Source organism: Clupea harengus, chromosome 26 (genome assembly GCF_900700415.2).
Source record: "Clupea harengus chromosome 26, Ch_v2.0.2, whole genome shotgun sequence".
Lineage (NCBI taxonomy): Eukaryota > Metazoa > Chordata > Actinopteri > Clupeiformes > Clupeidae > Clupea > Clupea harengus.
The window spans coordinates 8,411,817-8,439,341 of record NC_045177.1 but is presented as its reverse complement, the minus strand read 5'-3'; the positions used below and the strand labels follow the sequence as shown (position 1 = coordinate 8,439,341).

The window sequence follows — 27,525 nt, the reverse complement described above, 5'->3', positions numbered from 1 at the left end:
AAACACTTGTTCAGGTTGTTTCTGTGGTGATGGTGAAGAAAGGGAAGAAGAGGAAATGACACGAAAAGGCGAATAGATCAAGGAACTGAGTAACACCCCTGTCAACAGTATCACAAGCCTGACACAAGACTCTTGAGGAAGCACATTGGAACTTGGTGGGCAGCGTTCGCCCGCTCTCTGTGAATCCAGTGGTGAGGGCTTTCAGGAGGATGGCTGTGTTGAGATCTCTCCATCTTGTGGTTTTGTGGGCAGCAGGTAGGTGGCTGGTTTTACAATGGTGTTTCTTTAGTACTCTTGTCCAGCTCTCAGTGCTGGCCATGCAGGGAGGGGTGATACAGTATCAGTACAGTGTATCGTAGATTTTAATGTTATTTCCAATGTCATGCTTCTTACAGCACTGTTCCCAGTGTCATTCCTATACACTAGTTATTTTATTGCCATGTGCTCCTCCTGTTTTCTTGCATCTTGATTCATGCCGGCATTTGTTCTCGATCCCCATTTTTGTTATTTTTCAACTCGAACATAAAGCCTTTCCCCTCCTGTGAGGTTTCAGCAGTTCTCCTTCACTGAGTGCTTCGCCTCACCTCTTCCAATTCAGTGGCTGCTCTAAAGAATATTCAAGTTCTTGTTTTTAGATCAAATACACCCCATTCATTGTTAATGACCAATCTATCAACCATTCAATCATTTATCAGCAATGTATTAAATAGCTGGTTTCATTTGTTTTGCAGTCACTGTGTTCAGTCTGAGAAATGTCGTAAGGTGGCAGATGCCTGAGGCAGTGCTTCCCTCTACGGAAGAAATATCTGATGTTCTGAGTTTCCCTTGCTTGTAAAAGATACCACTGTGTTATAATGAGCAATGTAACGGATGGCTTTCTAAAAGTGTTGGCTCTGCCTGATACATATCTGATGCTGCTGTTCTGCTAATGAGTGCGGTTTTTCAGTGCTTAGACGTGTGACTAATGTCAGTCTGCAAGTCTGCACGTATACACATCATCCCCTCAGTCTCAGGTCCTGTTTGACTGAGAGTGCTTTCCTGTGAACGTGCACAGGTCTTTCCTGTGAACGTTTTTGCATTATGTACATCTGATCCGATCATTGTCACTCACATTACTGGGTGCTCTGTCCTCTATCTTTTGTCTCATGTGTAAAAACATAAATGCGACATGGTACAATTTAAAACAATTTTACTAAGTTTCACTTGATAAAGTGTACAGTAAATCAGTCAGTGAATTATGGCTACCACACATGGCTATAGATATGAAATTGGACACAGAGAAATAAGACTTTTGAAAGAATGGAGAAATCACCACCCATGAAATATGGGACGAAAACAATACGTTAGGCACTAGGGGGTGATGGCCCATAGTGTCACAGTGAAGCCCACAGTGAACCCAAAATGACATGCAGAGATGGCTGCCAAGTACACCTTAATGCAGGCTTGTTCAACTGGCAGCCCTCGGGAGAAATGCGGCTCTCAAATCAAGTCAGAGCATCCCTAAAATGATTTCTATCTACAAGTTATGAAACAAAACAAAAAGAACATTCAGGTTAAAAACTGACATTTTTTGCAGCAATGAAGTGAGTGAATCAATCCGTATAAACAAATTTCGCCACTTGGAAGCCATCTTGGCCTCACCTTTGGGGAGCTATTTCGGGCAAACAAGATCAGGCTCCTTTCGAATGATGGGGAGAGATCCATAATTCCACAAAGAATGGTCAAACAGACAATCAAAGTACTCTGTTCACTTTTCCCCAACCGCTCAAAAAAGGCTAAAAAAGACTTTATTCTTCGTGTAGACTTGCTCACTGCGAATATACCAAATTTCATGGCAATTCTATTGCTATGGTAACAATGGAAATAGGCAGAATGTTCAGGGAGGCGTCAGTTATGCCCTTTCCAACAATGTGATTGGCTTTTTATAATACAGGGCAGTTCCTCCCGTTACAAATCTGCCGTGTTCACAAGGGGTTTCCTCCACTAAGAACCCCAACAGAAAAAAACATGCAAAATAACAGAACACATGTCCATCCCTGACCAAAGATAGACAGTTCACTTCACTTGGTCCCCGGGCGCTACAAGCTGCCCACTGCTCCTGGGGGGTCCTTGAGGAAGGACGGTCCAGGATGGGAAAAAGCAGAAAATAAATTCACCGCGACCTCAGGCCTGCCTGCGTGTGTGTGTGTGTGTCCTGTGTCGCCTCCATATATGCACGTGTGTGTTCCAGTGTGTCGTGTGTGCCATTAAAAACCTTACAAAGGTCTTAATTATATTTAGTGTTATGGATTCTCCTCCTGATAGGGACCTCCTATTTTCCCATCATTGATTTGTCTCCTCCCTTATAATGTCTCTGATTGAATCCTTCAACCTAATCTAGTTCTCTGGTGCTGTCAGTAACAGCCAATCACAAACATGCATTATTAATACTGAAAGCACCCTTTGCATGCCAGAACTGTAGTAGCCTAGGCTTGCAGCTAGCACAAAAATAGTAAAGAGCAACATTTTAAATATTTAAGTTGGTAACCACATGGCACAATGTCCCTACCTACATTCAAGAAAAGGAAAGATGAGGCCAAAAACACACTGAACTGGACTTAGAAATAGTAATTCATAGAAACTGCTGAGGGGAAGCCGATGTGAAAAAAGGGATGTTACTCTTGTGGTTGATGTAGCAATCTGTCTTAATTCCAGTAAAGAGCAGTTACGAAGCACCTAGAACAAACTCTGGTTTCAGCTGTGCAGATCCGAACCACAAGCATCTCCAATTCTAGCCATATATACTGTTTTAGACACCTCCTAGGCTTTTAATGTAAATGAGCTAAGCTTCTAATGCAAACAAGTCTGGCACCCTTTTGTTGATCTGTATGATAATCAGGTTTCTCTGACCTGCTGCCTGTGATGGTTCTCAGTGGCCTACCCCCATTCCCATACTATAATTGGTTGCAGTCACTCACACTTCAGTTTGAGATTATGCTGTTTTGCCAACTTTTGGTGGTCACAGCAGCCGTTTTGTCATGAATGTCATGTTTTCACACAGGATATACTGTCGTTTCTCACACCAAGGTGCTTTGCTTTGCAAAGAATGTGCTGCAGTAACAAAAAAATATAATACAGAGGCACTTTCAAACCAAGCGTGATAACTTTGATTATTATGTGTGCCTGCAAAAAAAGGTTAACAACAAACTATGAGCCTAGCCAATATTTCTTCCAACGCTCAGAGGGTCCTTATGCCATTTAACGAAGGCTCAGAGGGTCCTTATGTCATTTAACGAAGGCTCCCTGCAACTGGAGATCACTGACATGCAAGCATCCTCGGATCTGAAGCGTGCACTTAAAGTAGGCTTTGCGAAATATGGACAGACTGTATCAATGTGGAGAAATTCCTCAACAAGTGCTCCCCAACTCTGTATCTCTCGTTTTGAGGAAAACAAACAAACAAACAAACAAACAAGGCTGACTCACGTCAGTTTTTTATTGCACTTAAACCTGACCAAGACTAATGCCACTCCCTCTCAGAATGCTACGTTTCTCTTGTGAATTACTTGCAGGTGATAGCGATCATCCAGAATGAAAGGGCCTCATCCTGTAGGTGAAAGTTCAAAGTCCTTCATTGTCACTGTCACAAAACCAACGAGACAGACGAGGCAGCACCAGACAGCTAAAAAACTTAAGTTGCTGTGCACACTAACTGCCACAGCTTAATAATAATAAATAGCAATTAATAATTTGATAAATAAATATCCCTGAGTATAGGTCACTGTACGATTGATTATAAGTGGCAAGTTTTTGAAAAATGGCATGACACCCACCAGCTGGTGCCCTATCTGTGTTCTGTCTCTTACATACTATGCTTTCTGCAAGACCTCATGATGAAGGCTGGGCTGGGTAGGGGCAGATATTAAACTGAGTTTTTATATTCTGAGGGCCACATTTCCCTGATCTATTCTTCTCTCCGCAGAGTTGGGGAGCACTTGTTGAGTGTCTTGTAACACTTTGTCTCTGGAATTGGCTATAATCAGCCAATCTACTAAGTGTGTCAGGATCTTGTGTCCTGTTAATCGTAATGGGGCTAATCCCGCTTCCACACCTAGGCAGAACACCCACGGGTGAACTACCCAAGCCTGAAGGGAAGAACTGTGTATTCATAGGAAATGACAGGGACAAAAGACACCATAGGATGAACAGTTCTGTAGGAAAAGCACAGCTGCGGACTAACCATAAATCCTCGGTAAGCACACCCGGCAGAGGCTGCTCCGGTGGATATGTCATCCTATGAACAGTTTAGCAAAAAACAAGGGAGCTGCAGTCGAGCTGTACAGAGTGTAGTTGAGATTGAGAGAAGTGAATGTCATCTGAGAAATAGCAGCGCAGAAGCGTGTTACAGTATATTCGCATGGGCGGGACTGGACTGTCAAGCCAGACGTGGTGCAATTTGATGCTTCTGCAGAGGTCAGGTACGGATGTCCCTCCCATAGGTGGATCTTGAACACGAGATGATGAATGAGATCTTGACATGTTGTGTTTATATTTTTGACTGAGTGGTTGTCTGGTTGTCACAGTGTACAAAGTGGGGTACTTCTAAACTCAGGTGCCTCAATTAATTTGTTACATTGTTACTGATTACTGATTACAATTACTGATCAATACTGTATTCTCTTTTCCCAACAGTGTCCTTTTGTATGGCCTTTAACATAGACGTTGCAGGACCTAAGATTTACAATGGATCAGGACCCCGTGCAGACTTCTTTGGATACAAGGCATTGCACTTTCAGTCTGGGACAGAGAAAGGGTAAGTGAATCCATTATATAACCGTACAATACAGAACTGTGAGAAATGGCCTACATTAAATACGTTAATACTATTTAAGTACAATCCATTATGAACGTTCATGATCTAATAATTAGAGGTCACAGAATGGGTGGGTTGTGTGGGTTTAGGCCACTAAATCACTAACAAATAATTATAAAAAAGAGGGTAGTTGTTGTTTTCCATAATTTCTTACTTATATTCTTGAAATATTGTATTTAGAAAAGCACATCCATACAATGAACATTGAAAGGCCATTGTTTAAACCTTAGGTTCTCTCCAAAGATATTCATAGTCACACTACATTATGGATTTTTATCAGTGCTTCCGTGCCCCACAAACTGAACCTGTTCCTTTGGTAAAGTTTGAGTGACATCTGTGATATCTGTGGGTGCCAAGAATCTCTTGACATTTAGGTTTGGACAGTTTTTCCATGCGACACATTATAACCGACGCAACACCCCTCACCCCATCATCACCACAATCACCAATGCATTGCATTTCCTGAATTCACACGCAGCTACAATTCAAAGAGCAAATCCTAACAGACACACAATAGTTTAGTAATCCTTATGAGGTGAATAAGCAATATCAAGGGGTGGACATTGCTGAGGTAGGATGTAACTAAGTATTTTAGGCCTACTTATTCTACTTCAGTACTATAATGAGATATGCATAGTAGGGCTGTGAAATGATTAACATTTTTAATCAGATTAATCACAGGTTTCTGTGGATTAATCATGATTAATCACATATTTTCTCGGTATATTTTTGTGAGAAAGATTTATGACAAAAGACAGATGTATACATTTAACATGTTTTCTTTTTTTTATTCATAAAAAAAACAATGGTGCTGCAACTGAGCAGTTCTTTAGCAGTTCTCTTTGCTATTCCATATGGAACATTAATATAATCTTCATCCTAAACAGAATTTGGGCTTCTTAGCCATTGTATGGTTGAATAAAACATTTTTATTTTCTTTTTAAATCAAACAGAAATTATTTGGGCTTCTTAGCCATTGTTTTTATAGGATGTTTGAACATTTTTCTCTTTTTTGTCAAACAACCATTAACCACACCATGACTAGTGATGGGAAGTTTGGATCATTTTACCGACTCGGTTCTTTGAATCTCGTTCAGTAAAATGAACGAATCTTTTTTCGAGTCATTCGTTCATTTTGGGGGGGGGGGGGGGGGGTAAGATAAATTCCTGCATTAAAATAATGTATCATGACAGTCTGGATGATTTTGAAGTGATCATTTATTTTCACACTAGCATTCAATTATCACGGCATAACTATTACGCTGAACTCTAAGTAAAGTACTAAAAAGTTAAAATAACGAAACCTGTAATTATTACCTGTGAAGGAATATCATTCACGTCTTACTAAACCTAGCCACGCGAAAGTGAACGAGGTAAACAAATCCTTTCTGTTTCCTCTTCTGAGCGCAGGTCACGTGAAAAAATGATCCTAAGATCCGTATCCAGCAGATGAACGAATCGTTCACCTCCCGACCGTGTCTTCGGGTCAATGTTTCGTTCATCTGCCAACCGAGTCTTCGGGTAAATCTTTCGTTCATCGTTCATCGTTCATTTTTCACGTGACCTGCATAGGCTCAGCACTGGTACCACTTGGTTGGCAGAAGGATCATTTCCCACGTGACCTGCATTCAACGAATCATTTCTGTTTCCTTGGCTGAGCCTATGCAAGTCCCAATGCGTGGCCACGAGAAAATGAACGAATCTTTTTTTGAAAGGACTCGTTACTCTCGAGTCCTTGTAAGGATTCGTTCAAAATGAACGAATCGTTCACGAACGACACATCACTAACCATGACACAATCTAATGCCTCTAAATGCCCTTTTACAGTAGTCTAGCCGCGGCTATCATATTACGTGCACTGTCTATCCCTATCCTATAATTTAATCATAACGCGTTAACGCGTTATTTTTCACAGCTCTAATGCATAGTTTTGCTTGAGTAGTTTTACATTAGAAGGTGTTTTCTTTTCACAAAAGAATTGTAAGCTACTTTCTACTGTACACTTGGATTACTTTGACTACAATAACATTATGTGCAATTTACAGCGCAAGGACTGTGTACAGCACTGTCAAGTGTTTTTTAGCACACACTGAACGGAGAGCTCACTCATTGGTCATTTATCTATTCAGCTTTTTTAATGGTGATGTTTAGTACCCCGAATGTGGAGGCTGGACCAGTTGGATGAACAAGGGTTGAAGAGAAGGGGGAGAAACATAGCTACTTTTTGGCTAGCTAGCCAATTTAGTGAGCTAGACAGCTATACTAGATTTCTTGGTTAAAACTATGAGAATCATTGCTCACTAGCTAGACATGGCAGAAAATACCATTCAGTACACACACCTCACATCTCCTGCTGCTAGAGTAATACATACTGGTTAATCATCTAATGTTAACCTGTATGACATCTTTTTTACTTATTAGTGCCAGGATCAGGAACTTAAGCTTCTGGATTTTAATCATATAATTTCATAACCTCCAAGAATGTTCATTGTGTTTTTTTGTTTGTTTCATTCCTGAGAGTTTTAGTTTATTTTAATATCTAAATTTTATTTTAATATCTTGAAAACACTCAGCAGCAGTGGTTGCACGCGTACGCACTCTAGCTTTTGAAACGTGTTCCTTTGGTGCTCAGGCTAAGTGAGGTGGGGGGATGAGGAAGAGAGCTGTCTGAGAGGGCGTTTCGTTATTCATCAACGTTTGCTCAGATGACTGTCACATTTTCCAATCTGGTGTTTGCTGACAAATAGCTGTCGTGGAAATTCTGTCACAAACCTATGTTGATACGTATCTTTACACATTTTTAAGTGGGGACACAAATCTTGAAGCTTTCTTAGTGGGTATACGGTGTATACCTGCATATCACATCACGTAGACTAAACCACTGTCTATAATGTAAATGGGCAAAACCAAAGCTGATTTGATGTGTAGGCCTAATTATTATAGAAATAAATCTAGACGTTTAGCTGCTGCATAAAGTGAGAGAATGAGCAAGAATTAAGCGAAACTAGGAAATATACGCATATTTTTATAATTTATAAAAAGACTTCTTATTTAGAATAGAATTAAATAGAATAATATATATTTATATTAGACGGACACATTCAATTCTATTTTTTAGTTGAAGTGTTTATTGGACGTACAAAATATAGTAATGATGTTTCTTTTTGTATCACATTTGATAAATTAGGTCTTTATGACAATTTAGTGATCACATTTTTTTATTTTACAAACAAGCACAAATTGCATTTGGAACATTTTGAAATATTACATGTGGATTCCAAAAAAAAATCTATAATGTTTTTGCTCATTACAGCGCCCCCAGGGGTCAAATGGTGCAACAATTTAGCACCACCTTAGGAAGGGATCCAGAGTCCAACTTTTTTTTCCCCAAATAGGACCTTCTTGTAGGCAATAAATAAATACATGTTTTTGCTTATCACAATATTCCCCAGTAGTCAAATTAGGCGATAGTTTTGTACCACCTCAAAGAGTTGCTGACATATGATCTTTCTGTCAGTATCATGAATTGCAATGTAAAGTTAGTGGAGGGATTCACAGAAAAATTACCGTAAATACTTGCTGTATCATATTTCATACTTGATATGTTTACCTTAAATACCTGTGTCAGGATTTGAGTCAGAGGACTAGCCGCAAGTGCAGGACAACAAAGTGTTAATGTTCACCAAGGCCGATCACAGATTTCATGACCAATGCAGAGCAGTGCAACAGTCCACAAACTGACTAGATACAAAATAGAATTTAGCACGGAGGCACTAATGTGAAACAAAAGAACAAACTAACAGAAATTCGGTATCCAGGTAAAGCCAAACTGAACGCTTCAGTGGTGGACAAGTGGGTATTACCAATCTGCATGGGCAATGAGGGAATCCAAATTCAGGTCTTCATTGTGGCAAGCTAACTTCATTTGGTTGTCCTCCTGGTGTCCAAGCTAACTTAATTTGGTTGTCCTCCTGGAGTCCTCGCCGGTAGAGGGATCAGAATGTCGCAAAATAGGCAGATTCACTTCTAATATGTTAGATGCAGAGAGTGACATGGGGCATTTTCAGTCTCCTTCTTCTCTACTGAATGTCTCTGTGCTGTGTGTTGACTGACCACTCATCTTAGATCGACCACACTTATACACTCACTTAATTACATGAGCATTTGCTAATTTCTTTAATAAAGCAGCTTTAAAGAAGCAGCAACTACTAAATAAAAGTACGAAATTAGGAGTACTCCAAGTACAGCGTGGATTGGTAGTTTAATTTGTAATCCATGTCATTGCACCCAGATACACTGTGGTACCCCAAGCTGCTCTTGGGGTCCCACTAGGTCTAAACATTGGCAAATTCCCTTGGGAAAGGTCATGGACGGGCTATACCGCACCAGGGCTATACTGGGCAGGCTCTAGGACCCTGGGCCGGTGCTCTGGGGACTGGAGGTCGGGCCATCCACTAATTGGAAGCTCAGCTGCAAATTGTTATATTAGTTTGACACTGAGCAGCAACTAGTCAAGACAGAGGTTTGAAGAGTCAATGTGAAGCAGGGCTGACGAGGGAAGGAACCAGTAACTCTGTGTGCAAGCCTGGGGCTTTATTTCTCTTCTGTTATTTTTTTACTACCTTTGTTTGTGAATTTAAGAATTAATAAAAGGACCTGCCTTACTGAAAATAGAGATCATTTTCAGGATGAGATAATATAAGTCCCTCCTTTCGGTTCGTGGAAGCAACTTTCGATAAATCACCATAGCAACACATCAATTAGCTCCAACCTGCTCCAGCGCAGGCTTATTTAAGTGAAGCTGGATAAGCTTGCCACACCCCCGGAAAAAGGAGAGATCCCATTGACCAAGGAGCGATATTAGTTAGATTGGTGCTTCATAGTGAGAGAGTTCTTCGCGATCGGCAAGATCCATTATTCCATCATGATGAGTTCTTGTATGAGCGCTACAGATTCAGCCGACAAGGAATAATTTATTTACAAGACCTTCTTTTGCAAGTGGTACATTTTTGTAGTGTCAGCGATGCGGAGAACAAAGCACTCATAATTAGTACAGTGTTATTAGTACACTATAGCATATCATTATTGTAGAAAATGATTAAGGTGGACTCATGATAAGAATAGAGAGAAATACACACAATTTCTTTTCACTGCTTCAATTTATTGCATTTCTTATTAATACATTTACATTTAGTCATTTAGCAGACGCTTTTATTCAAAGCGACTAACAAGGAAATGTAAAACTACACTTAGTATGGAGGTGAGGGGAATCGAACTAGCGACCTTAAAATTACTAACCGACAGCACTACCCACTGCACCAAAGTCACATTTTATGTACATACATATATATCCCGCTATACACAACCCCATACACAGCTTCTTGTCTTGCTCTCGCAGCGGTGGCGGTGTTGGATTTTGCCATGATTATGGTCTTGTATTCTTCATAAGCGTTCATGATCATCTCCTGCTCACCAGCGGAGAAAAAAAGAGGCTCCTTCATTGAGTTTATTAGCCATTGTACCTTCAGAAAATCATGGTTTTGGTGATCGACGCTTCTCCCTTTTGACGTAGGACGAGCACGCGCAATTGCCCAGATAAGTTTAGTCTTGTTCAAATTAACGACATGATTTGACCGCAGATAAGCCGTGGACGACCCGATTTATCCTGTCCTCAATCATCTCGGTAATTCAAACTGGCTAAAAGGACAATTGATCGACTTAACTTAAGCTCTTACGACGAATAGGTTCCTGTTGGAACTGTGCAAACAAACATTGACCAATCCATCTGAGAGAGTTCACAACACAGACAGTAGATACCTGATCACGGTCATCAATGGAAATCGACTATTTTAGCAAGTGATGGCTGAAGGAAATGGCACTTCTGAACATGTTGAAAACCAAAAAATGGAAGGTACAAGTTTTACAAAAATATTGTTCCGTTCACAGGTTTGTTGTCAGTGCACCACTTCAAAGAAATGGAACTGGAGGGGTCTTCATATGTGACGACACAAGTCCAGACTGCAAACCTGTTCTGCTGCCAAATGCAGCAGAGTTCAATTCTGAAGGTCTGTCCATTGATCTGTCTTTGTCAGCCTGTGTAGATATCTCTGTCTGACTGCCTATTTATCTGTATGTCGGCCATGTCCCAATTAGGGTGTCTGTGCAATCATATCATCCATGTGTCACAAGAACTACACTATTTTTCTCAACACAGGTTCTATCAAGGCAGTTGGAATGTCTGTCGCTGTGAGAGCAACACCAACTCTCCAGTTTACTGTACGTTCACCACTGTTTCACTATTGAGATATGTAGTAAAATCTTTGTGTGCGCATGAGTGTGTGTGCATGTGTGCATGCGGGTAAAAGTGTGTTTTGATTATTTTACTGTAATATCCATTTAGGCCTGTAGTCCTGCTTGGAGTCATGAGTGTGATGGGACCCCCTACCTGAACAGCATTTGTTACCAGTGGAACCGTAGCAGTCTGGTCTCCAACATCACCTCAGCTTTTAAAGGTTTGCAGCTCAAACTCTTATTTAGTCAGAGGGCTGACAGGATGCTACAATTTCCTGTTTGTGTGTTGAGAAGATAACTTGCAATCCACAAGATTTTGCAATTGCGCCCCAATGAATATTCTACTTCCCAGTCATTGTGGTGACACCATTATTGTTATTCAATTCAATTCAATTCAATTTTATTTATATAGCACCAAAACAATAAAATTGTCTCGATGTGCTGTATTCACATCTCTGTTCCTTTTTCAACCAATGCATTTTCAGAGTGCACAAAGCAGAAGGTAGATCTAGTATTCCTCTTTGACGGATCCCTGAGCATGAAGCCGGAAGACTGGAAGAAAAATAAAGAATTCATCAAAACCATCATGAACAGCATGAGTAACACTTCAATACAAGTAAGCTCTCATTTTAAACTTGTTTCATGATTCAGAGTTCTATGTAGGGACATTTAGAATTGCATCACTGTTCAGCTGGAATCAGCCTATGCAGTACAGTAATATGCCTAATGGACTTTGGCTGACTGTTAGTACTGTTAGATGTCCATGTAAACGCTTGAATGTAAACCAACTAATAAGTTCCTATGGTGATATCATATAACCACTAAATAAGATGTGTTGCAAAACCTTTCACCTTTCACCTAACTGTGGTGGACCTTGTATAACCTTGGTATGAAAGGGGTGTAAGGGTGCATATATTGGGGTTAGGGAATGGTGTTGTTTAGTCCTGTGTCTGCCATAGTGACAGAGTTTGTCGGACACAAATAAATTGCTTCTCTCTCTATCTCTTTATCTCTTTTTTTGTATTTCTCTCTCCCTGTGTTTGTCTTCATCAAAGACACTATACTGTCTCAGTCTCTTTAATAAACTGAAATTTCTCCTCTTTCATTTATTTCATATCTATTTGAAATTTCTTGCTTGCCATGCACTGATATTTCCTTCATGAGATGCAAATCTAGTTTGTTTTATTGTTTGTTTGTTCTATTAGTTTGCAGCGGTTCAGTTTTCCAAAGTATCCCGAACAGTTTTCACATTTAAAGACTACCAGGACAACAAAGCCTTTAAAAAACTGGATGATGAAGAACATATGAAATCTCTGACAAACACACATGGAGCCATGCACTACGCTCTGTGAGTACGATAAAGACCTTTTTAGACCTTTAGAGGCGTAGTCCGCAATTCTAATCCGATACACTTTTTGAAATTAAGAAAATTGCTTCTTGCAATCCTCTAGCTGTCTGTTCTGTGTGTGCTCAAAAACTTGTAAACAGTCCTGGTTCTGTAAATGGAGAACAAACAAAGTGACTCAGACCAAGCCATACACTATTCCAGTCAATCCGCATACAAGGCGGTGTAACTTTGATTGGCTGTTGAATATCAACAACATTTTGCCATATAATATTATGTGATTAGATTTGTTTGTACATATTGTTTATTTTAATATTTTGTTCAATCCAGGACCAATCTTTTCGACGAATCAGAGAGTGGTCGACACCCAGATGCAACAAAGGTGGTGGTCATCATTACTGATGGCAATCCATCAGATCCTGCTAAAGTCAAAGTGAATGGCATCTCAAAGTTGATTGTAGAAGTCTATGAAGACCGACACATCATGCGCTTTGTCATTGCGGTGTGTATTTAATACTTGTTCTGGCTATCTGTTTGGGTCACACAGTGAGGTTGCTTGAAAGAGTATAATAAACTGGTGTTTCTGTGGATTTTGAACGAGAAGTAATTTGCCTTTTTTTGCAATCACATTAATTATGTTAAGTTCTGTTCCTATTTTATTTAAAGGTAAAAAGATATTATCCTTCATGGGACACAATTGCTCATTAACAGCTAAATTATGTATAAATACATGTTATTTTAAACATTTGAAAATCATAATGGTTTACTTTCTTACTGTAAGGAGTTCTGAAAGATGCATTTTTGTTCTTCCAACTTCTACCAACAGAATGTCCAGAATCTCTATGAAATATTCTCTATGCTTTCATGGGCATGGGCACTGACATTTTAATTGATGCCAGTTTTCTTTTTTTAAAGGTTGGAGCTGAAGTCAAAATGGACAAACTCCGACTGTTGGCATCAGAGCCCAAATTTAATAATAGCTTCTACATTGATGATTATTCTGGGCTAGCTGGTCTTCTGGACAACTTGCAAACAAAGATTTTCAACATAGAGGGTAAGCACATGCAATCCCACAAATCTGTCAGACCAACAGCTGCTCATGAGAACCAGTAATTCTCAAATGACTCTTTTTACACAGTTTGTTAAGATTGTTATGTCTTCAGTGTGGCATCCATGTGTTTAGTTCATTTGTGGTGATGTGATTTGTTTAAGGTTCTAAACACACCATGGGTCAGACCTGGGAAAAAGAACTTTCACAGAGTGGAATGAGTGCTGAGTATATTGAGGTCAGATTCACTATCAGAAACTAAACAAAAAAATGTATACATTGCGAAATAGTGACAGTTCAAGTTTAATTTGTTTTTCTCTATTTTTCACAATAGGATACACTGATTCTGGGATCAGTCGGATCCCACAACTCAAAAGGATCCCTTTATCAGATTGAGGGTAAGGGATCACCTGAGAAGGAAATTCAAGACCCAGAAATGCAGGATGACTCTTACATGGGTAAGTTCATGTGATTACAGAATATATCTACCAATCTGATGTTTTGGTGTTGCACTATATTCTATTTAACTATATCTGCCGACTACATATTTTGTAATTATGTAATAAGTGTTTTTTCATTTAATGGACTGCTTGGTTTGAATAAGGCTACTCTGTTGCTGTTGGAAAGAAGAATGGCATTCCTTTGTACTTTACGGGTGCTCCAAGATACAAGCACAGAGGACAGGTCATTGTTTTCAGCAGAACTACCGGTAACTGGACTGTCATACAAAGACTTGACAATGAACAGGTTAGTGGAGAGTCGGCAATAGTATGACTATACTATGGGCAATTCCTGTTGAAAATTATCACCTTTGTGAAAGCATTTCATTTTATGCCAAAGGATAACTGGCTATCCTTGGCTGTTTTGTAAGATCTGATTACAACACTTACATATAATTGATACATTGCCTGTATGAGTATTGGTAATTACGGTGGGATTATCCTTGTCTTTTTAGATTGGATCTTATTTTGGGGCAGAGCTGTGTGCTGTTGACATTGATTCTGATGGCACCACTGACTTCCTCATGGTCGGGGCTCCCCTACATTATCACCCTCAGAGAGAGGGCCAGATGTATGTGTTTGCCCTTACAAGAGAGGTAACTATGAGCATTTTCTTTCAGTAAAAATACAAAATGTACATTGTTTGTAGCTCATGGCATATATTATGTAGGTCTATAGCAAGTGTAGGTTTATAGAACAGGGTTGCCTCTACTCTATCCAGTAAAGTGATTGAATACAATTGTTATCTGTGCGATTGAGAACCCTTTAAAGTAACATTATGCAACAATTTTACCTTGAAATAACACCTTCAAAATCATTTTGCTGGTACACTGACTTGTAATATGGAGAATTGCTTCTGTGCCACTGCCACAGCACGCCTGGTGTGCCTGGTATTACACTATGTAACTTTGGAGTACAGGGCGCGAGACCTCTCACAAGAACTACGTAATGCTTTATGGCACCACCTCATGCAACAGCAACTAGACCCATGCACTAGCTATAACAGGAAGCTAGCATAGCTATAAGAGGAAGCCATCATGGCAGAGGCGACGAAGAACCCAAGGAAGACGTTGTTGGAGGATGGGAAGAGAAAAAGAGAGAGTAACCAAACAAGAGACCAAACAAGCAACCTAGCAAATCAGATGCCAAGTTGGCCTTTTTTTGTAGTAATAACTTCTTAGCTGTCTTGCTATGTCTTGTGTTGTGCTTGCTTGATGCTTGGCTGTGTTAGGAAAGTTATCGACTCGCTAGTTTTCATCCCTGCCAATGTATGAAAGAATTCAACATAGGCTGTCCCCGTATTGGTGTCCTCGCTGTCTCACGAAGATTTGTAGTTTTTCCAGATGCCCAAAGTCATCCACCTGTCCTGTCTCAGGCTAGCATCCAAATAAATTCATCTCCTGTGAAAAAAAATGTATTGGTCTACATCAATCTCACACCAATAAGCTTTGGAAATTTGCAACTTTGATAACTAGCTAGCTAGCAGCTAGCTTGCAATAAATTACACTTTTTCAATGTATATCAAGCATGTAGCCTACAGCGTTGTATTAGATTACACATACTCCACATTTAAACACTTAGAAAACAATGTATATGGGCTTAAAACGTGAGCAGTATTTCAGCTAAATTGAAAATGGTAAAATCTTGTGATATTACTCTACCCTGTCAGTCTACGTGCGTCTTTGGCTTCTGCTGCTGTCTTTGGCGGTTCCATATCCTAACAAATACACATGTACACTGTCCATTTGGGGGTCTTGAAGCACAATTTGGATTTACGCCAGTGGTGTAAAAGTTAGCTACACTCCGCAACTTTAGTGGGAGCTCAGTAGCAAAAAATACCAATTCTCCCGGAATGGGGCTTTAAGTTTCTTAAATATGTCTGTTCTAGCCACAAAAAAAAAGAAAATCCTTCTCTGTGGGACCAGTGATGAGGACAAATATATAGCAAATCTGTCTACTATACAACCTTTTAACAGTCGGAACATTCAAAACTAACGAGAACAATGTCAAGACACTATACTCTCCTGCATATTACCCCCAACAGAATAAGCTGGTGAAGATGCAGAACATTTCAGAGTCTTCTAAGGGCAGGTTTGCGTCCTCCATTGCCTCACTCCGGGACCTGAACGGCGATGAGCTCCAGGACCTGGCAGTGGGAGCCCCACTGGAGGATGAGCACAGAGGAGCGGTGTATATATACCTGGGAGACAAAACTATGGGAATTCGCCAAAAATACAGCCAGGTGATCAATGACAAATACCTGACATTCATGTAAATTCATTAAAATACAATGAAAACAGATTGATTGCACTGGTAACAGAAGTGTGTGTATTCTAAGCTATTTTCAGGTATATTACCGTTTTGGCATCACATTTTGCCCTCTAGACTTTTCAACTAATGTTATGCTTTGTGAAATTATGTTTTCCTATGAAATATCCTTCCCAACTGTGTAGCGCATCAGAGCGAAGATGCTGTCAGAAGGTTTGCAGCAGTTTGGGGTGACCATTGATGGGAAGTCTGATATGGATGGACTGACAGAAATTGCAGTGGGCGCTCGTGGACAGGTGGTTCTGCTAAGGTAAGATCAAGGTTTCCCTGCTTCAAAAACATCATCCAAATCCAAATTGATTTCATTGATCCATTATCAAGTCCAAATGATTAAATATGATTAGAAATCAGACATACCGAAAAAGAGCATTTATTGGCTAGTGTTACATACAAGTATATACACTCTTAAGTAATTTAAGTACTCTTACATGAATTTTTATTTGGTTTAGTTAATTAATTACTGGCACTAGCTGTGCCCTCCCGTGGGCAGCTGACGGTCCCTCAGTAGGGGTGGGGCTAACCCTTTAATTAATAGAGGTATTTGAGGGAGATTGGCGACAGCGTAGAGATTTGGCAATCGTTTTGCAGCGGTGTCCTGGCAGTTTGAGTGCCACCTTTTACGTCATTTCTTTTAACAAAAACGCATAAGTAAAGTGACAAAAAATGGCTGCTTTGACTTGCCATACCTCAGCTCAGACTAAACAAAACGAGGGTTACGTATGTAACCACGGTTCTATGAGTTTTGGAGGACCGCCAGAGACGGGGCTTTCAGCACTGAATATCCATTGCACTTACGTGCAGGTCGAGTGTTAATACCAACAAAGTCCCCTGTGACCTGGGTGACGTCCTCAATGTGCGCCAGCACAAAAGGCCAGTCCACCCAGGAAGCGACCTCTTGGCAATCTTCTCGTGCAAACTCAGAGTGACTGCCAAGGTCTGGCGGTCATCCGAAACTCATAGAACCGTGGTTACCGCCAGAGGCGGTGCTTTCAGCACTGGATGACTAATACCAACAAAGTCATGAGGAGTGCCTACCCGCTTCTAGAGATGCCGTGACGGAGTAGGGAGTATTGCTGCGGCGACCGGGTTATGGGACACCACATTCACCCTGTAAAACCTTGTAAACGTGCAGCCTGACTCTGCAATCCACTTAGACAGTCTCTGCCTGGAGAGTGCATGACCCTTCTTGGACCCGTGTGGCAGACAAACAATGTGTCTGACTGACGGCATACTGTCGTTCTTGTGATGTAAGTTCTGAGGGCGCGCACTGGACAAAACAGTTCTGCGCTCAGGCCCTGTCCCTCCTCCAGGGCGGACTCTAAAGCTGCCAGGCTGAGGGGCTGGTTGGTAAATGTGGAGGAAAGGGTCTTTGGGAGGAAGGAGGGGTTCGGCCATAGGGTGACCCCACTGCCTTCAGGATGCCACAACAGGCAATCCTTGCCTACCGATAAGGCGTGTAATTCCCCTACTCGCCCTGCCGATGTAATGGCTAGGAGAAAAGCGGTCTTCATTGAAAGCCAGCTGAGCTCTGTCGTCTGCAAAGGCTCAAACGGGGCTCGCAGCACCAGGAGGAGATCCCAGCAGCATGTTGGCTCCTGTCCCTGCGCCTGGCACTATTCTGTGAAGATCTTCCATCTGTTAGCATAGAGGGCGTTGGTGGAGGGCCTGCAAGCTGTTAATGACAAAGACCACCGCCTGCTCACAAAGTCCTAGCAGTGGTTTCGGCCCCTCAGAGGCCAGACCCAGAGCTGTAGCCGAGACGGATCTTGATGCCAGATCTGGCCGCCCAGCTGCGAGAGTAGATCCCTCCTCACTGGGAGGCACTGTGCAACAGCTGAAGCAACCTGGGGAACCATACTCTCCCCGGCCACCGGGGAGCAATCAGTAGCAGCTCGTGCTCCTCTGTTGCCAGCCTGTGCAGGGTGGGCCAGATTAGTGGCAGAGGAGGAAATGCGTACAGCTGAAGTCTCGGCGAATAGGTCCACCTCTGCCCTGCCGTATTGATCCCATACAGTCTGTACTACCGCTGGATGGAGTCTCCAGTGCCGGTGGAGTGCCGGTGGTGGCAGCTCCGCCTGACCGGCTGGTGGGGTTCCAGAGTGGACGCTACCACCCTGCACCCCCTGTGCCGGAGGCTGAAAATTGGCCCAGAGCCCCCTAAGTCTCTCCAGCTCCGTGGTCACTGAGTCCACTTTCTGCGCCAGGCCACCCTTCTTCCTCTTTGATTTAGAGGCGGTGTGCCGTGTAGTACTCCGGCGCCTGGTCGGCCGTAGAACTGGCGCTCTCTCGTCTGCCCGTTCATGGGCCTGTGCAGTGCCTGCTTCCACCTGAACTAGCCTAGCTGCCCGGGCCGTCAGGCTTAGGCAGGTACAACTCATACAAGCAAATTCTGTTAGCCCCTGTCTTAGATGATCAATGCCCAGACAGGCGGGACACTCCATGTGGCCATCCTCTGGTTCGAGGGGGGCCCGGCAGCCGGCACAGATGATCAACATCCTACACTGCACTGCTAGTTCTGGCTTACAGCTGGCGCACATTGAGGACGTCACCCCGTAGTGGCAGCTGCTTTTCCGCAGACACCGGGGTTTTACCCTGTAGTGGCAATGCACCAACTGTGTGTGAGGTATCGATAGAGTTGCTGCAGCAGAAGTTGTTTTGAATGGCTTAATAAGTACGGTGTTGGGGGTTCTGCGGAAAGGAGGATTCAGGCTTGATCAGCCTAGAGAGGTGGGTTAGTTTAGCTCCATGGCAACCCTTATCAAAAACTTCCCCAGTGAGGCGAACCCCCTGCAGGCTCTCTCCTCTGGTGTCAAGCGGAGCGGGTGTGAGCCCGGGCCAGGACCTGCTCCGGGGACATTGGCAGGTGGGGAGTTTGACTTGGGCGGTACACTTGTCAAACTGTCACACAGGTGTGCTAAGGCGAGCTCGGGGAGGACAGGAACCTCCCATGGAATAGAAGGGAAAAAGCTTGCTTGATCTTGATTTTCTGTATGAATATGGACCGTGAAAGCGGGTCCACACAATCCTTCTGGCTTTTTGGGGTTTAAGGAGGAGGTGTCAGAATAGTTACCACAGGGATAACTGGCTTGTGGCGGCCAAGCGTTCATAGTGACGTCGCTTTTTGATTCTTCGATGACGGCTCTTCCTATCATTGTGAGGCAGAATTCACCAAGCGTTGGATTGTTCACCCACTAATAGGAAACGTGAGCTGGGATTAGACCGTCGTGAGACAGGTTCGTTTTACCATACTGATGTGTTGCAATGGTAATCCTGCTCAGTACGAGAGGAACCGCAGGTTCAGGCATTTGGTTTGTGCGCTTGGCTGAGGAGCCACTGGTGCAAAGCTACCATCTGCGGGATTATTACTGAACGCCTCTGAAGCAGAATTCCTCCCAGAAGTAGCAATACCCATGCGCCTAAGTGCTTCGGTTAGTCTGGAGTAGGTTCCCAGTGAGCAGAGCCGTTCGTGACTGGGTTGCACTGACACTACACCGTATGTTCGTGAAGAACCTGGTGCTAAATCACTCAAAGACGAAACAGCTAACCACCTGTAGCCACACCGGGAGAAGACAAGGACTCACACGCCATCGCATTCACATAACAACACAGGGATACCGGGAAGCACCAGCCAGTAGGCTATTTTATGGAAAAGATACAAATTGAAAAAGAAAACTGAACAAAACCGAAAGGAATGAAACCACACAGGCTCTCTGTACATGGCAGGACTGACGGAGGACGCTGGAGAAGGCAAGAAGGCAAGTCTCATCTCTCTGGGGGATTTCCGTCAGGTGCCAGACCAGTTTGAATTATTTTTTTTCTTTTCTTTTCTTATGTACTTACACACACACACAAATCTTAGTTACGGCCTTTTTTTTCGCAGACTTGCTGGTATGTAACACTAGACATGTATAGTTGGACACTAATCTGGATTTAACATAACGATATGACCCTGCTAATGTGGCGTCTTCCACAGGTCCAGGCCTGTCTTCAATGTGTCAGCGCACCTCTCCTTCAACCCGCCAGAGATCAGCACCCAGCAGTTTGACTGTAATGAGCACAAGGAGGCTTTCCCTACAGTCACTCTGACCATCTGCTTTAAGATGAGCGAGGAAACAAAAAGCACAAAAGGTAGTTTTTGACCAGCCAATATTGGGTTTAGACCATATGAAGATAAATCTTGTGTGACCATATGAACCTTATGTCTTCACTAACTTTGTTTTAGCTCAATCCAGACCTACTGCATGGGGGTCAGTTTGGTTTGAAAAGTGCTGCGGACATAGATGGGATTTTACATGATCCTACCTCACTGGGCGATTGCGTGTCTGCCTCTGCTAGTATGATGAGCGTAGCCCAAATACAAACGCACCAAATTTGAAAGGCCATTGGGATTGCCAATGTTAAAACTTGCTAAAAACAACTAGTATGTATCTCTGTCAATAAGTGGCCAGCAGATACTGAACTCTGCAGTGAGAAAACCTTCCCCTAAACTTTAAGACATGAGCTAGCGACATGTAACAAACCCAAGGGGTCTGGGGTAGTTTTTAACCCTTTCTCCCTCTGTGCTTCCGATTGGTAATCTCTCCCATTAATCTCCCAATTTCATAGTGATACAAATCAAATTCTCAGGTGTTACCTAGCAACCCAAACCAGGGGCAGAGGTGAACAAACACAAAAAACATGAAACGGCTCCTGAGAAGAAGAAATATGCTTCCAAATTTCAGTCCATTTGGTGCGAGACCTTCCCCTTTTTAACCGCTAGCCACATCAGCAAACACCATGCGTTTTGTAAGTCTTGTAAACCAGCGTGACGTGAAGTCTCTTGCAGTCAAACAATGACCAGAGGTTTCAAGTTGCAGCTAAGTCAAACTTATGACACACTATGTGACTTTCTTTTTTTCAAGTGGCTGAAACGGGCTACCTCAGGTGTGTGCCTAAACAGAACATGATTCATAATATAAATACAACAGTTTGTTTCCTCAGTGATGAGTATTACCCTAACCCTCAGTAATGATGAGTTATTGAGATCATGTGTTTGTTTATGTATCTGTGTGTTGCCAGATGTACTGAGCACAGGGCTGACGCTGGACTATGACCTGATGCTTGACTCCCAGAGAAAAAACAGCAGAGGTTTTCTTGCAGCGAAAAACATCACTCTGAGAAGTATTCAGCCAAGGCTTCATCTAAACAAGACCGAAATGTGCCAAAATCACACCATCTATATGCCAGTAGGTCACATCTCTAATGTGTCATCTCTACAGCTAATGTAAAGATAACAGGGCGCTGGCTGACTTTTTGACTGCCAGCTTCTTCCTCAATATCAGAGTTCAATAATTGTAGTTTCTGTGATTCCTCCGGATTTGGTATTCAGTGTAAATCCACTGTCAGGACGTGAAAGTCAAGAGTGAATGTCACACCATTACAGGACTCAGACTCTCTGAATCTGAATGTCTACCGGCTCCTCTGCATGAAAACGTGTGTTTGAAATGCTCTATGATGCTGATATCAGTGCTGTAAAGTTTTGTGACTTTGTGACTTTTCTGACTGGATACTTACTGAGTCTCTCTGCTGCAGAGCTGTGTAATGGACACGCTGTCCCCTGTCAAAGTCAAAGTGAACTTCTCTCAAGCTGAGAGCCAGCAGCCTCGTGGAATTTTAAATGTTGACAGTAAGAGGGAGGCCGTAGTGGAGGTAGGCATTTATTACTAAATGTTATTAATGATTCTTGGATTTTATGAGAATACAATTTTATTTGTATTATAGATTATTTTTAAAGTAAACTTTGATTAACATTTATGCATGATACATCTTTATTTTGTTCACCTTAAGTCTAAGGTCAAACTACATTAGTTTATTTTCAGGGCTAGTTATGTTGTCACTGTAACCATATTTACCACCAAGATATTATAGGAGTATACCTATACCTTTTTTTAAATACACGTCTACACTAATGCATTTGACATTTTTATCAAAAGCAAAACGTCAAATGTAACTAATATTTGGCAGGTGCCCTTTGAGAGAAGTTGTGGACACAATGCCACATGTGTGGCAAAGCTACAACTGGATTTCAACTTCACGTGAGTCACTCTTTAAAGCAACATTATGCAGCACTAACAGCCAGAGATCTAACAAAACTTGGTGCTACAGTTTGAACTTAGCTGTTGTGGGTAAAATGAACTATTCTCTTTCAACAGCTCCCCAGCACTGCTGGTGTTCACTGATCAGGACTACTTATATGTGAGAGTGGCATTGTCTAATGTGGGCGATGATTCCTATAACACCAGCCTCCATTTCCACTATCCCAAAGGCCTGTCTCACTCCAAGTTAGATGTTATCAAGGTAGAAGCAACAAAAACTGCAAATAATCATAATATATTTCTCTCATACTTTCCCTCATGTTGTTTATTGGACAGTCCATGTCAAATCAACCACAGGTTCCAATCTCAAATATATATTTTTTTCTGGTGGTTAAGAAATGCCATCTCAGATATCAGAGCTCATGATGGGTATACAACATTTCTAAGGAGCTTTATTAAGCTCCTAAACTTAAAGTAAGTTAAATGGTCTCTAATATCTTGGATTTTTTTCACCATATTGGCTCATCCACCAGCCAAAGAACTCCATGTATATATACAGTATATATGTAGGTTTGTATGCATGTGTACATGCATGAGGGGGGGAATACAACTGGTTGAATTGACATGGAATTGGCTTTATTTCATTTGACTTGAATCTCTTAATTCTAAAAGCAAAACAAGAGAACTCTGACTCGCTGTGATGGAGACCCAGATAAAACCGACCTCACCATATGCAGTGTGAGTCTTCCTGTCTTTCGCAGTCAGAACTGGGTAAGTGTTTCAATTCATCACACACACACACACTTACACATGTCCTGTCATTTCAGTGGAATTAAGATTCCTACATACGTTTTGAATTCCTCATGAATAGGCATTTCATGATGGGGGATGAGCAGTTTCTTGTTCTTGTTTCCTTTCCAGGCCGTATTCAATGGGTCATTTCACATCACCTCTAGTCTAAAGTGGAATGATTTCATTACAATGACCATCACTGCGCACAGGTAATCTTTGTTTATGACTTTTTAATTCATCCTCCACCTGTCTAGTCCATATCTTTACAACAGGAGCACAGTGAGAGTTTTTGTGGCAAACATACCCAAACAAACTATGCATTCCTACAGCCTCAGCTTTTGCCATCAGGCTGTGCACAACTGTCTCTATCTGCTTGCTCATGATGCACGACTGTCTCTATCCGCCTGCAGGGCAAAGACTACTTTCTCTGCGTCTCAGGTCTTGATGCACATAGTTTTCATGCACATAGATCTTCAGAAAAAAAATGTCTATACAAAATTCTTGGAATGATTGATTCTTATGAAATGTTTATTGCTGTGACTCAGTCTCCACAATGCTGAAAATGCTGAAGGACAACCCCAGCACTTACTGAAAGGTTTGGTGAACACTTTCTTTTACAGTGACAATGGGGATCCCAAGGATATTCCTCTATCAAAAACCCTTCCTGTTCTTTTGGCTGTCGACCTAGCTGTGACATTGTAAGTCCTGTGTTGTCTCTTCCAAATGAATTAAACCCTATCCAGATAACAGTTACGACAAGATTCATAGTCATAGACCAAACTAAATTGTATTTGAAAAATTGTGTTTGTCATTATGTATTTGTCATTATGTATCTGACATACATGTATGTGTTTGTGTTTATCTCTTAAGCATGGACACCCCTGGTGCCTCGACAACATATGTTGATTACTCACTGGAGGACAGAGGGCCTAAAACACTTACACATATGTACCGGGTAATCAGTCTACCTTTATTAGGGCAATGTTAACATAAGTATTACAGCTGCATTCACAATTCACAACTGCACAGCATTGTTGAATGACCATCATGTCTTTCGATCTGATGCTATCTGTCATTTTGTTACATTACAGGTAGCTAACATAGGCATGGTACCTCTACCGGTCACAGTTAAATTTACCTTCCCAACAAAACCTGGGAACTACGTTGAAATTCAAAGCTACAATATTTCACAATTTAAGGTGGTCTTACATCTCAATAATATCACAACAAAATGATCCATCTGCATTTTGTGTTCTATGTGCTCATTAGGAAGGTCACACAAGATAAATAACATTTTACTTCTATTTTTAAAGGTCAATTACACCATACAGTGCAGTCCCCCTCAGGAGACAATTACTCAGGTAAAAAGACTTTGCAACTACTTTTACTTTTGCTACCCTTTATTATTTAAGAGGCAATTTGTTTTGACTTAACCAAAGCTTATACATGAGAGATGCTTTCAACAGTTTGGCATACATTTTCAATTTCAGGAGAATTGTAGCTTTTGGTGGCCTTTCCCCCTTAAACTGTCATTAATCATTAACTGTTGCTGATATTTTCAATAAAGCGAAGAGCTCATTTGTTTCACAGAACTGTTCTAAGGTGGAAAGCTGCAAGATGGTTGAGTGTCACATTCCCAAATTAGACAGGTCTGAGTCAGTTCTGTTCACACTGACTGTGAGTGCAGCCTTCAACCTCAATCCCAATGTGAGTCCCCATATCTGATTCATACTTCACATGGCTGTAATCACAAAATGATGTAAACTCAGATGAAATGTGTGACCCATCAACTGACACTCTCTGGCTCTCTTCAGAAATATATATTCACTGAAATGAGGTTTAATAAGGACTACAAAAGTTTTGTGGAAATCAACTATAATAAAACACGTTTCATCCAGACTCGAAACGACCAAACTGTAAGTTGGCTCCCATTTAAAATAGTTCTGAGTTGTATACATACAGCTAGTGTGTCTGCAGTCATCCTCAGTGATCCTTGTTTCACGGCAGGTTCCTGGACAAGTTTCAGACTTCCATCGGACTCAGGTAATCCACACTCAGGTTTTATTCTCAATTTAACTTGTTTGAATGGATGAAGAAGGGCATGCCTTTAAGACGAGGGTGCACCCACCCATCCACACACTCACTACAAAAATGCTGTTTCATTGGTGGAGTGCATGTTTAAAGGGATTTTATAGTAGTTTCTGATGGACAGTAACATTCACTGTTTAAAAACCTTTCACAACTGTGTGACCCTTTGTTTCCTGTTACTTAGGGTGTAAGCAGAGCTGAGTTCATTGTTCCAATCAACAAACCTCTGATCATAGGTTTAGCAGGTGCTGGAGGACTGTTACTGCTCATCTTTATTATTGTAGTTCTGATCAAGGTACAGTGGGGTTTGGTATATATGCGTGTATGCTGTATTAGTATTTTTTAAGGTCATCAAATGTTAGTGGTAGACCCTTCTTTCACCTCTCTGTCTTTTCATCTCTTTCCCCTTTCCTTCTCTTTCTCTCTCTTTCTCCCTGCCTCTCTCTCCCTCTTTCTCTCTTTTCACTGTTTCCCGTAAAGTGTGGATTTTTCAAGCGTAACAAATTTGGGGAGGAAGGTGAAGGGGACCAGGACTTTGGTGAGGAGGAGGATCCAGAAACCCCGGGGACTGTGGTAACACCGCCTGAGGCCAAGCCTCTTATGAGCGAAGACTCCAAAGAAAATGGCTCCTCTCCAATGAATGACTACATTGACAATCCCGTCTCTGAGAAAACAGATGCTCAGTGTGAAGAGTAAAATCACTTAGAGTTCTGGTCACCGGCCTCTAGAGGATTTGAGCTGAAAAAGTACAGCCTGCTTCAGTTTTGAAACCACTTCACATGACATCTCTCCACTCTGTGACTCCAACGTCACAAGTACGTTTAATCCTGCCTGTCGTACATTAAATACTGAAAGTCATCATTTCAGCAGAAGTAACTAAATTGCACATCACTTAAAATGTATTTAATTATTATTTCAGTAATGACCAATTTATTTTTGTAAACAAAATTGTATCTCAAACTTTCAAGTATTTCTGTGAAAATGTTGCCTACATCTACCGCCTATTTTAGAAAAGTGGCTGTGAGGTGTTTTGTCATCTTCAGACTTCTCAGGAACTTTTAGCCTAATTTTTAGTATGCAAGCAGACCAGGTACTTTGTAAATAGTGAGCGGAAAGCTGTACAGTTTGTGGATGTTCTTTCTTTTCTTTTTGGCACCTCAATTTGGTTTTGGTTTCGCAAAAGGTCAACAGCCAATCAAATTTCACCTTTCCCTTCAGTGCTCCTGAAGCACCGTGTTGATTGGCAGGGAATGTTTATGGCTTGGTCCGAGCCACTATGATTGTTTCCCCATTTATAAAAAATACTATGTAAATATGGGGACAATGGCCATGAAGGTTTTGTTCATTCCAGTAGCTAACATTTCACCCAGTGTAGCAGCCTAAATGGTAAACAAACAGCCGATACTGTGTCCTTTAGCATCCAGAAGAAGTAGGTAGTAGGTGTACAGCATGAAACATTTCAAAGCTGAATTTGAATCTATTTGAATTCTATTCATTATCTATTTATTTTTTAAAGCTTGCAAACAAAAATGTACCCTTAGCTTCCTTTGTTGCCATGGTTCCTACTCTAAGCTTATGAATTTGAATGTTCTGGAGATTATTATTCATGCAGTAATGTTTGTTCGTACAAAAATATTGTTAATTTGTGCATAATGATAATAATAAATACAATCATGCCGTGAAAAAAGCTGCAGTCTCACCGCCTGTGTTTCCTGAAACCACAGGTTCAAACAGAACACTATAGATCTGTTTCTTTTGGGAGAAAAGGACTGAGGAACCTTCAGGCTTGTAGCCTAATACACACCCTACGCAGCAAGTTATATGAAGTAAAATACTTTTTTTTATGCCTACAGCAACGTAAAGTTCATAAAGGATGCTGGGAAATCTCCCTTATTTCAGGGCAGAACACTGGGAAATCTTCCTTATTTTCAAAGTCTAATGTTGAGAGCTTCCATACCTATTAAAGGCAGTGGTGAAAACAAGTGTTTTACTTTGACACGGACGCTTGCCCAACAGGATTAAATTGTATAGCCGTTTTGTGGTTGCAGGTTATAGAGCTCTAACTCAATACCGTTTTTGTTTCCTCGTAAAAAAATTTACCCAAAAAGATGGGAAAATAGAGCCCATGTTTATTATATTCTCCTAAAAATTCCCCTTTAAGTCACAAGAGCTTTTCTGTACCATGTTGATCATGTTACATCAGCTGG

General features: G+C 41.4%; 1 protein-coding gene across 1 annotated transcript; it reads left to right on the top strand.

The window, feature by feature from the left end:
• The first annotated feature begins 98 nt into the window (after positions 1-98).
• Positions 99-26,168, top strand: LOC105897349 (integrin alpha-M-like). Its single transcript, XM_031564083.2, has 31 exons — positions 99-255; positions 4,672-4,792; positions 10,799-10,917; positions 11,067-11,128; positions 11,253-11,364; positions 11,629-11,759; positions 12,349-12,491; positions 12,819-12,990; positions 13,404-13,542; positions 13,701-13,774; positions 13,871-13,994; positions 14,141-14,283; positions 14,492-14,632; positions 16,081-16,278; positions 16,490-16,614; positions 20,338-20,492; positions 21,423-21,589; positions 21,936-22,052; positions 22,368-22,438; positions 22,556-22,700; positions 23,111-23,209; positions 23,360-23,439; positions 23,851-23,928; positions 24,101-24,185; positions 24,322-24,429; positions 24,544-24,591; positions 24,821-24,937; positions 25,045-25,146; positions 25,238-25,273; positions 25,503-25,613; positions 25,799-26,168. Exons 1-31 carry the CDS (start codon positions 210-212, stop codon positions 26,012-26,014), a joined length of 3,585 nt encoding a protein of 1,194 aa, XP_031419943.1. The 5' UTR covers positions 99-209; the 3' UTR covers positions 26,015-26,168.
• The last annotated feature ends 1,357 nt before the right edge of the window (positions 26,169-27,525 follow it).